General features: G+C 34.2%; 1 protein-coding gene across 2 annotated transcripts; it reads right to left on the bottom strand.

Annotated features, from left to right (window-relative positions):
• LOC107643379 (AP-1 complex subunit gamma-2) lies at positions 592-11,457 on the bottom strand. Of its 2 annotated transcripts, none has more exons than XM_021123433.1 (18): positions 11,092-11,457; positions 9,534-9,836; positions 9,242-9,383; positions 8,776-8,949; positions 8,022-8,201; positions 7,312-7,466; positions 6,002-6,092; positions 5,741-5,904; positions 5,112-5,166; positions 4,450-4,572; positions 4,256-4,351; positions 3,597-3,727; positions 3,175-3,279; positions 2,814-3,070; positions 2,253-2,492; positions 1,991-2,166; positions 1,640-1,744; positions 592-1,205 (listed from the first exon to the last, which is right to left on the bottom strand). In XM_021123433.1, the coding sequence occupies exons 1-18, from the start codon at positions 11,121-11,123 to the stop codon at positions 1,110-1,112; spliced, it is 2,625 nt and encodes an 874-aa protein (XP_020979092.1). In that variant the 5' UTR covers positions 11,124-11,457; the 3' UTR covers positions 592-1,109. The 2 variants fall into 2 exon arrangements, with proteins under 2 accessions (XP_020979092.1, XP_016202494.1); XM_016347008.2 differs by having other exon boundaries at positions 3,597-3,724; positions 11,092-11,456.

Genomic DNA, 12,223 nt, shown 5'->3' with positions numbered 1-12,223 from the left:
TGAAAAAAAAGTCTCTTTGTATAAATTGATCGGTTGTCTTCGAACTGAACCGAACCAATTAGGAATCTAATTCACCGATTTTTCGATCGAATTGACCGTTTCGGTCCAATTTTTACAACTATGCTTCAGAGTTTCCCCAAAACAATATGTATGATGGTTAGTGCAATAATATTTTATGGTGCCAACTGCCATGCATGGCGCTTCCTGCAATAAACGCATCTTATACAAATTACCTTGCATCTGTAAAACCTCTAGATGCGTTAATGTAAGGTTGTCACAAGTGTTCTTGACAGAAATACCAGCAAATGGATCATCGCTAATGTCTAATAATACAAAACAAAAGAACATTGGATCCACGAATATTTCAATGAATAGCTTATACGAAATCACTAATTGAAATTACCTAGTGAAAGGGTCTTAAAGTTGGAACTTAGAAGTTTTTCTTCCCCATATCTTTAAGAGCCAACTACAACTGCCACTCATACACATGCCTCAGCCACTAAATATGATAAGTAACGAAGATCCTGAAGCTTTCAGGGAACAAGCACACTACAAATTTCAATGGGACCGAGTCAAAAATGTGGCAAAAGAGACGACATAAATATTACATTTCATTGATATTCAGTGAAAAATGTTACATAAAATCAAATATAATATACCAATCATCTAATTATACCAAGTTGCATTCAACAACACTATTTAGACAGCAAGACCGCGAGAGACTACCTCCAAAACAAACAAACAAACAAACAAAAAAAGAAAAAAAGAAAAAGTAAAAAAGCAAAATACCTCAAGTTCTCGACATGACACAACTCTCTGTGCCTTCACAGGCAAAATTTGATTTGGAACATTCATTTTCATGCAAGAATTCTGTACTAATGTACAAAAACCACCTATCTTTTTTTCCTCGGAAGAAAAAAAAAGGGATACAGCAAGGATATGAAACCACCAAGAAAACTTTATATTTTGAGCCAAAAAGTGGTCCTGTATATGCTGGAACCATTGACATGCCGATGTCATCTGCAGGAATGAAACTCAAAAACTGCACCAGTAACCATGAAGCTTGAGAAGAAAATCAAGACCTGCGTACATCCCCTGGCCATCTGGCTTCATAATTCGCGAGGGAAATTATTGATTTGGCCTTCTTCCAGTGTATCCTTGCCATTCAACTTGTAAGCTATCCTTATGCGCATGACAAGATTTTTCTGAAAAAAAAATAATAATAAATAATAAAAGGAGCAGTTGTTAGTAATCTAGTCTTCTCTAAGGCGCAGTTATACATATAAATGTGCATATGGTAAAAAACCTCAGAAATCAGCACATGCATTCGCAGACAGGCAATACTCAGAGAGCATAAATAGAGAAAACGGAGGGATATTAAGAAACAAAGAAAATCAGGATTTTCCTAATGACTAATGAGAGTTCAATTGCTTGTCAATAATGAAAAACATATTGCAATTTGATTGTTATTGAACCATGTCACATTCTCTCTGTCTTTGACCATCCATCTACAGAGTAGGGATCACTCAAATTGACCCCATGAACAAACCAGTAGCAATTTTGCAACACAAGCTATCAGTTTGCAGCAACGTGCCAAATGACAATAATTTAAAATTAAGCAATACTAACAAAGAATTACCTTTCCATGTTGGCTGTTGGTGACTTTCAAACTTTGTGTCACGGATCCATTTCCAGCAGCAGGCAAAGTATTGCTACTAGCTGGATCTAAGTGCAGTTGAAGAAACTGATTCAAAAGAACAATAGATGTAAGTACTAGCTGATGAAAGGAAACAGAACAGGTGATAACTGATAAGAGATTGAAGTTCCAAAAGAGCATCCAGTATAATAATGAGTATGAAATAACTAACACATGTAAATTTATAACACCCAAGTTAAAGCCACTAATCAGACTATACAAAGCAACTTCTTTAGTTGTAGCAATTAGCTAGCAGTACACACAGCAAGCTCAACATCATACTGACTGCCATACCTTTGGAACTGCTGCCTGGAAAACAAAGTCTGTATAGACAGTAGAGGACAAATTCGTAAAGGTAGCCTGGATATTTGTTGTTTCTGGGTTTCCTGGTTGTTTTGAGAAACTGAATGTCAACCTCAAGGAGCTACTCTCATATGCTGTTATGGATGGATAAACTGGTCCATTGTTTTCTATTCAAGATTGGAGAAGGTGAGTAATCAGTATTTTGACAAAATTCAAATAAAGATAATGCCGAAATGTTAAACAAAGTTACAACCTTTGGATGGGCTGGGACCAAAACCATCCAATAAATCCATCATAGGAGCAGCTCCAGCATTTGAATTTGCTCTTGAAGAAAGCGAAAGTGATGAAATATCATCTAATGGTGAAACTGGAGATTTGCCATTTGTATTGGAAGATAAAATGTCAACTGTAGATGAGCTGCTCTGTGCAGGTGATCCAACGGACAATAGATCCAAAAGAACATCTGTCCCACTTTTTGAAGGTTGACCTGCACCTAAAAATGCAAATACAAGTCAGACCAGATATAAATGTATTAATCGAGTCACAGTGCAATTGACTAAAGCCAAATTCTAAAGCGCAATTGACTATGCAGTTCAAGCTTCAATTGAGTTTGATCAAAAGCTCAACAATTAATCCGTTGTGATTTGTGAGCAAGGCCTTTCTACAAGGTTTTTCCTACAGATGAAGTGGATCAAAAACTAAAAAAGGCTTCATATATTATGAAGTCAGTGCTAATTTATCTCAGCGTACAAGCAAAGCCTGTAATTATGAGATGGAAAAAAGATTTTGTTCTCGGGAATCATAAAACACCAACCTGATTGTTGAGGAGCTGGTGACAGATCAACACCAAGAAGGTCATGAAGAAGATCACCACCAGAAGAACTAGGTGCTGGAGCATCATCTGAACTTAGATCGAGTAGATCTATAAGTGGAGCTGCAGGTTTAGCTTCTCCATTTGGAATACCAACTGAAGGCATTGTTGTAGTTGAAGCTGCACCTGGCAAAGACCCAGCTTTCCTACCAATAAAAGTTGCCTCATCCAAAACTGGCATCCTTTCTACAAGAGTAGACCTGCACAAAGATGGAAATTTTCTCAAAAAAGGATTCCTTTAATGACACAATAGTAGAGATCTGGCCTTTTGATTTAATATAATAAGCAACTTAAGAAAACTCACCTAATATTCTGATGCTTTGCTAAAATTGAATTGAATTCTATAGCTCTCTGCTGCAATTCAAGCATGAGGTTCCCTTTGAACTGAACAATGATTTCCTTGATCCTCCTATAGCCATGCCCAAAAAGATAGTAAAATTTACATGTCAAATACATATACAGGAAGGGAATAAGCCAGAACTAGGTGCATAGACTTTAGCATGCATGATACAGGAGATAGGATATGGATGGAAAAAGAACCCCTGATTCGGCATAGAGATCAACTTGCTTTCATAAATATTAAGGTCTTAAACTATCTAACTGGTCTAGTGAACTTCTACTACAATATTACCATTCTGACTCCTATAAAGCAAAAAGGGAGGGGGAAAAAACCCATCACAAGGTATGACAATAATAATAACCACCAATTTGAAAAGCCCATCATACTCTGAACATGAAGGAAAACGTGAAGAAAGCTTTAATAGGGCAACCAAAGCCATTGCTTTTGTGGTAAGATCTGATTCATGGCGTTTTATAGCAATCTCCAAGACATCCACAGCATCCGACTCAGTCACCTGCTATGAACCAATTGTACGAGATAAAAGATCAAATTAAAATATTTTATGCAATAAAAGATCAAATTAAAATATTGTGTGATAAAAGATCAATTTTGTTATGCCTCTGTCTATAAACAGTATGGTTGTATATCGGCATATACAAAAATCTTACATGTAAAAGAAATCCCAGTATTTACCCTTGTTTCATTCTTTACAATAACAAGGAAGACAACAGAAACAGGAAAAGAACAAGATAACTTGTTATAACAGAAAGTAATAACAAAACTGAGGAATTTTGTTTTCTTCACAACATCATCATGCATCATCCAAATAGGAAAGAAGGGTACTGTTAAAATTTTTTACTTGAAGCTCTAGAGAACAGTACAATATGTACATCAACTTGTTAATCATTTCATATGATCGATTACATTAACATAACATCAACTTCTTAAATAGTTGCTTGTGAGTCAAATGCTTTATCATTTTCGTACAACATGAGACAACATATACACATATCTATAAAGTTTCAGGCAAAAGCATAATACTCACCGTAATTGGATCTTCTATGTCAAGCATTCCAACATTATTGACTAATAAGTCACCATACTCTCCAATGCACCACACTGTAACTCGAACTAGAGATTCCTGATGAAAAATATTAGCAATGTTACTTTATGAATGACATATTGACATCAGAAGCAAATCCACAATATGCATAGATATATCAAAGAATTAATGACCACCTGTTCAGCTGATGTCTGAAATGCTCTGTATAATGCTCTTACGGTATATCCATGAAGCTCAGTAGCATTTGTTATTACAACAATTAGGGCATGCCATACTTCATCTTTTACATAATTTCCAGCCTACTAACAAAGGATAAATATCAATACTTGCACTCATTATATAACTAACTAGAATGACCAAATGCACAAACAAAAAAGAGGCTCACTATTGCCACTACAAGCACCAAAACAATGATAATAATAGTAAAACAACCCAATGATTGAGGCTCATAAGACAACAAATTCAGTTTTGTGGACAAGGTTCGTGCACCAAAAAATATTTAAATATATTAGGTGATATTCTGGTCGAAGTAAGTTGTTTAAAGACATGAAATTAGAATGACACATATGCAGCAATATGAGAATCGATACCTCAACTGCAAAATCATATAAGTTATAATAAGATTGCACATTTTTTTGTATAATAAGTTGCCATGGCAAATCAATTTTTCTAAAGATTGGTGCATACCAAATGTAGAAATGAGAAGAACCATAGCTATCACATGAAATACACATCAATGCGACGAATATTTTTTTAAAAATAATAATAAAATAGACATGGGCCAGTTTGGCCTTGAAGATTCCAATTCAGTACAAAAACTTGTCTCTTATATTTATACCTCAGACAGAACCTTGAGCATCTGATCAATGTACCAGATCTTCTCTGGGGAAAACCTGAAGCAAAATTAATAAATGGTAATCAATAAAAAACTAGACAGGTGCAATTTAAAGAAACTCTTTTCAACTCACTCCTTACCGCCGCTGTTTGCACAAACAAAGGCCTTACCCCAGTCAATCGTCTAACTACTAAAACTAAATAGACAGTGGAGTATCAAAGATGAAGACCACATAAAAGAGCCAAACGGCTTCTTTTTCATTTTCGCCAAATAACAGATAAGAAGTTGAAGAGAAACAGCAATATTCAAAATGCAACGATTGAAAGATCAACACAGAGTATCACTAACATGGAAACAATAATATAGTTTCTAAAATAATTAATGACAATAAAAACTGTTCCAGTAACATATCAAATAATCTTATATTTAGAATATAAAAATGGCAATGGAAATTATTGACTAATGAAAACAAACAAACAAAAAAGTAAGAAAGAAAAGACATGAACTGTGCAGTTATTCTATTTGGCAACTCAAACACACTGCTTCCCTGCATCCCTGACCACATAAAGAAAATAAACAAAAACAATCATTGTATGCTTAAAAGGCAAAACATTCAGAAAAAAATTACTCACTTTGAAACTATGGAGCAAATTTTGGCTGTAAGGTCTCCCCTGAAATCATTTTCACTGACTTCCAGATAATCTATTAGTTCTTTTGCTAATGGCTTCACATTTGTTTCATTTACCAGAACGTAAACAAGTTCAAGTGCTCTTTTCCGAATAGAAGCATCTGAATCCTGAAGCAGAAAGTCCAGTCAGCAACTACTCCACTTGTTAAAAAAGCTCAACTTTGTTATTAACGAATAACGTGGACAAAGAAAATTATTGTAATACCTTTACACACTCCAGAATTGTTGCACGGTGCCTCTGCACTGCCTGACCATCAGCAGTTACAGCCTTCATCAGCATATTTAGTGCCACGTATCTGAAGAAAGAAAAAGGAACAGCAACATTCACTTCAAGTTAAGATAGAATAACAATTTATCAATAATGAAAAATGCATAGGAACGGGAGAACACAAAAAATAGAATAGCAAATTATCAGCCATTAGAAAGTACTAAATTAAAGAAACTGATCGACAAATTATATCCCTCACTCCTCCCCTCACCGGCTCACCCGATATTCATCCACTTAATAATTTAACAGTTACAGGTGCCTTTTCTTAAGTCAATATCAAAAGACACAACATTAATCACAACATATATATCTCAAGTAACATACCCAAATGTTAGACTACTTACAAAATAAGTTTGACAAACAGAAATTTGAATAGCAATAAAAATTTTAGAATACAACCAAATCCACTTGCTGAATGAATTAGCTGATTAATCTAATTCCAAATCTACTATTTGTTATAATAAAGCAAATGTATGGCCAATAAAACTAGGATCCCAGTTCTATTAATTTTAAATACTGCAGATCGAGGAATAATAGTGAAATTGGTAAGACAATAAACGCCTGCTCAAGCGATTGACTGTTCAGTTTACTGTGGCAGTTTCATCAGCCCCCAATCATAGTTGAAGTTTCCAAAAAGGAAAATGCAAATATATGACCAGCATGATTCCCAGAAGGTTATACTCCTTAAATCTCAATTTAGTCTGTTTATCTTACTACCTGCCGGAAGACTACAATTTCAACCTTTTACAATGAGAAACACGTCTTAATGGCCAACAATAAATTGAACATTTTTATACCAGTTATATAAGAGTCATAGACTAGAGCTTCTCTTAAATTGTAAGCATACAAGGATATACACTGAAAATTGATTATTCTCTCATTCAGTGCAAACTACCCAGAAGACAGACTTGGGAGGATAGATTGAAAAATAATCTAGATATCCTAATACTGAAAAGAATAATACTAACAGTTCACTGTCCCTTGAAATTACCATATGAGAATGCTTGAAAACATTGAATGATCAGTCCTAGTGACAGTCAGAAAACACATCCTAAACTCTTGCAATTCAGTGGACTGCAATTGGAAAAGAAATTTTAGGACACGACAAGTGATTAAATATCGAGCTTCTTTTACCCCATTTATAAGAGGAACTTACCAAAGTTAGCACCTAAGATAGTGGTGTTTTGTTACTCTTAAAAGAAGTTTCTCCGTTACTTATCAACGAAAAGCAATAGCCAAAAACAAACCTGATATTGTTATCACGGTTCGACAAGAATCTTCCCAGGCTGTTGATGGCAAGAACACGCAAGCCTCCATTATCTTCAATGCTCATAATTGTTTGAACACATTCATATAAAATGGCGTTTCCTGCAACTTTATTTGACTCAGTCTTTGTAGCCACCTAAAGAAATAGCAGGATTACAATTATCAACCTAAATTTCAGAAAGAGATAGCCATTAAATAATCTAAAGACTAAGTAACTCATTCACCTGCATAACCTAGATTTGGTAAACAATAAACAATCTAAGAACAGAAATTTATGATCTGTATGTTGACTTGATTATCTCAATGAGTAGTTATATCTAGTTCTCTATGTATGTAAACATTACTTGGTGAGGTAAAAATATTGGAGCACCAAGCAGTAACTACACCATAATATAATTAAAAAATCACAATTATTTGATTAGACCCTACCCAAAAATAAATCAGCACATTCCTATGCAGCTCATTATGATTTTTTTTTTTCCCTCCCCTCCCAAGCAAGCCAGCATCCAAAACACATACCTTAATCAAATTGCATTTAAGTACAAAATATATCCTAAAAGCATATATGGTTTTCAACATACAGGGTTGTACAAAGAGCCATGCAGAAAATAATAACTAAATAAATAACCCAATCACTGCAGAAGAGCAAAATGGTAATGTCATGCTATAAAACCCTGCATATGCAACTAACCTGGGCAAGTATGTCATTCATAGAGTCGCTAGCATCAGCATCACCTTCGCCCAGCACTCGCAAAAGTTTAAGCAATCTGATATGGAGAAATGGGTCTGTGATGCCAGCAATATCATATTCTGGTGAATAAGGACTGTTTGCTAGATCTCTAAGAGTTCTGACCAAAACATCTGTGCATTTCTGTAACAATAGTTGAGTGAATATTTGCTTACCAAAAAAACAAAGAAAAGTAGAAAACAATGACTGGCCCAAATCAAAGCTTGTAAGAGTTTTCACAAGATGATATCAGAGATAAACTTTTACATAATTAATTACATATATGAACCTTCTTTACCTGCCTTTGCATAATCATACACTACTTATAGAAAACAGCTTTACTTGCACATGCCACTAGAAACTGTAAGCTAGTCTTTGAAAAAATGTAAACACAACATAATAATAGCTTCTGGAAAAAGCTCAAACACTATTTAAAAATAAAATAAAAATTACAAAAACAAATGTCAAATTATACAAAGCAGTTACAGAATAACTTAATTAAATTTCCCAAGACTTGTTCAAGAATACACATGAATTATAATTCACAACTACCAACATGACTCCTAATGTACATAAATAAGCTGATATTGCAGTGTAGAAAATTTTTCCATGCTAAATCTTTGGTAGAAAAGTTTACTTTATTTATATCATAATGGGTTTTGAGGTCGAGTCGGGGTGACTATAAAATTGGCAACATATAAGAAATATGTAAAATTACCTTTCGAACATGTTCAAGGGCTTCTGGGCTAATTTTACACAGATCTGTACAAAGCTGAACCCCAGTGATCAAAACTCCATGATGCTTCTCCCTTAGTAAGGCAGTAGCAGAATTGATAAAATTTTCTGCCAAGTCTGGAACTTTCTTGATGATCCTTATAGAACATAATGCTGCCTATACAATAGTGAGCATAGTTATTTGACAGGAATGAGAAAAATGATAACTCAAGAGTTCTGGTTTTTCCTTTTTTTTTTAAAGATGGTAAGACAAGAAATCTTCCTAAGAAGGCAAGAGCTAAAAACATAATCGTCATGAATTCACAATGTGGAAGAACTTTGTCACAAGTTCACAATAAAGGCATGAATGCTTCATGGTTTATTCTTCCCCAGAATACATAAAAAATTCATATATTCCAGAAGAGAACCAAGTCTGATGGAACATACGAAATAAATGAAAAGCAAGTTACCTTCTTCCGAATATTTGGGTCACGAAATTGCAGCAATCTTTCAACCTCTGGCGCAAGATCACGAGCCATTTCTGCTGAACAAATATTTCCTAAAGCACAAAGAGCAAGTCCCACTATATACTGATTTGTGTGATTAAGATCTCTGAGATTCAGTCAAGGCTCTACTATAACCCATTATTGGAATGTTTCCCTTAGATTTCAGTACAAGATCAATGCCAATAGCAAATTTATAAGGTGGAATGTAAATGTCAAGGAATAAAAGCAATTGAAACTTTGACTAGAAACAGGATACTGTTTTAAAGAATTGGTGACCAACATTAGAACTTCTTGTCTTTCATCAAGTAGCAACATGAGGCCAAGGTAACCTATTCTCTTCTCCGGAAATCCAGGTGATGCTATCAACTTGAGGCATTCCATTTGACCAAAATGAGTGGGGTAGCCAAGCATGTGGATAAACATTAGCTTAGCCAAATTCCGATGCCTATAATCTTGATCATTTTCATTTATTGCAGCACGAATGGCAGCACATTCTTTTCTAACTACAGCACGTTCTTCGGCTGCAGTCTTGGAAGCACGTATGGCCCGAATCATGTCCCTATAAATTGAGATACGAAGCAGTAGGTAAAAGATACTGAACATAATTCAAATTCAAGATGAAATGTTAAAGAGTTAATGACCCATGCAATTTACAAGGAAAAGTAGCAGTGTGTTATCTGTTTTTGATTTTGCAAACTGTTTATATTTCAAACAAAAATTCAATAGTGAATATACAGAAATACATCATACACAACATCAGACATATGTAGTAAATAAAATAATGTCAGAGTCAGTGACTGCATAGGAGGATGATAATCTGCCTTTTCGAATACAATGTTTATCTTGAGAGATAACCTTAGCGTACAAGGGGATGACAAGAGATTGTAGCCATATTAATAACTACGAAAACTGAAACAAGACTGATACGGGCAAAGAATTCAAATTAGTTAAGATACCCTGGACTGGCTGCATATTGTATTCAATACTAAAGTATGTTAACTTCCTATTCGTTACTTCTCTTGGGAAATATTGATTAAAGGCAATTCTGCCTTCTTGTTTTTCTTAACCAGCTATGTCCTAGTTTTGTAATCCATCACATGATCGTCAACAGCACCATATTTAAATTCATCTAATTGGCTGTGGAACTTAGCATGGAAAGATCAGCAACATTCTATGGATCAGGGTGGCAAATAATGACCTACCTTAGAAAACCTACGTATTGCATTCTAACATCGTAAATCTCACAACCACCTGTTTCACACAGATTTCAGTTGCTTAGAAGTTAGAGCATTGGAACTACATGCTCTGCCCATATGCTTAACCCAACCAAAGGATTGATCTAAAGAACACCAAGAGAACGCTACCACTGCGGCATCTAAATGGTTTTAGAAACATAGGCAGGAACCTCAATGTTCATTTCAGTTCGGTGCACCATGCCAGATAGAAATGCCAGCACACATTGAAAAAAGCTCAAGGTAAAAATTTCCACTGATAGATTAAGACACAGTACGTACACTCCAATCCAGCTAAGCACATCAAAAACCCAATCCCCATCGAAATCGCTAATCTCACAAACCAGAATCCCACAAATCGAACTCCAAAAAATACTAATAGAGCAATTTAAAAAGAATACTAACTAGACCTAATCCGAACTTGACCTAATAATCAATCAACACCTTTTTTCTTTTCAGAAATACGAAGTTCAATCCTACTAGTAGCTAAAAAACCAGCACATTTAACTAGCCAAATTTACCATGCACTTGATCCAAATGAAACACGAAATGGAAGAGAAGAGAAAGATTGATTTTCCTAACCTCAAGCGGGTTCCTGAAGAGAAGGGATTCATGGCGATTGATCAATCAGGATCAAATTGCGGAGAAGGAAGGGAGGAATGAATGAATCGGATGCGAGATCAATCGGGTCGAGAATCCTGACCCGGTAACGGAGATCCAAATTGGCGATGCCAAGAAGAAGAAGCGAAACGGAAAAGCAATTAGAGATTCGGATCTGAAATATAAGAAAGTGTTATGTGAACTTTTTTTCCCTTCTGTTCTTTTTTTTTTTTTTTGTTTCAAGAAAAAGAATCAAGTCTAGCAGGAACACCACCACCTTCCTCTTCTCTAATTTCTAATTTTCTCTCTCTCTCTCTCTCTCTCTCTTCCACTTTATTACAGTCATTTTTTCAATTTTTAACGTCTGTTTTAGTTCTGCGATTAAAATTAATTAAAACAAAATAATGATGAGACAAAAATTATAGTACAGGTCAACTGTTGTAAAACTTGCACTAGATTTTTCATTATCTGATTTCTTTTCGGTATATAAATTGACAAAAGACTGTTGTTAGGATGGGAAGAATTTGAAGGAAAAGAAAATTAAAAAAAAAAAGAAAATAAATGAAAAAATAAATTTTTTATTATTTAGATGAAAAAAATAAAGTGAAAAAAAAAATATGAGACCTATTAAAATATTTTTATTTATCTCACTTCAAAATGCATTGATATATATATTAGTTAACATTTATAACTAATAAACGATAAAATTAGGGTAAAGTATTTAAATAGATCAACTACAGCCAAATATTACCTATATCACTCAAATCAGAATTTGATATGTGTATATTCCAAAAAGATTCTTTATGTAAATCGAATTAGAGTAATTCGAATTATGCTGCATAGAGCTTTTAATTTCAACTAAATCGAATTAGGCTATTTAGATTTACACTCCCACAAGTAAATCGAACCAAGGCTGAGTAAATTTATGCAAATTTAGTATGTTTCATAGTAAATCGACATCGCTTAATTCGATTTATCTTGTTGGAGACCAACATGCATAAATAACACTGAATTATTATATTATTATGATTTTCTCTTAATTATTTAAATATTAAAATTTATAATTTAACATTTTATTTTACTTAAATTATCAAAAAAATAAATATTTAAATGT

Source organism: Arachis ipaensis, chromosome B05, assembly GCF_000816755.2.
Source record: "Arachis ipaensis cultivar K30076 chromosome B05, Araip1.1, whole genome shotgun sequence".
NCBI lineage: Eukaryota > Viridiplantae > Streptophyta > Magnoliopsida > Fabales > Fabaceae > Arachis > Arachis ipaensis.
The sequence above is the reverse complement of the archived record's forward strand: the minus strand, read 5'-3'. Positions and strand labels throughout refer to the sequence as shown.

Excerpts from the sequence above, each read along its gene's own strand:
- LOC107643379 (XM_021123433.1), bottom strand. The coding sequence starts at position 11,123 with ATGAATCCCTTCTCTTCAGGAACCCGCTTGAG. Across the intron at positions 5,167-5,740 it reads ATTTGCTCCATAGTTTCAAA|GTTTTCCCCAGAGAAGATCT; the intron begins GTGAGTAATTTT and ends ATTTTGCTTCAG. Across the intron at positions 1,206-1,639 it reads CCAACAGCCAACATGGAAAG|AAAAATCTTGTCATGCGCAT; the intron begins GTAATTCTTTGT and ends TTTTTTTTTCAG.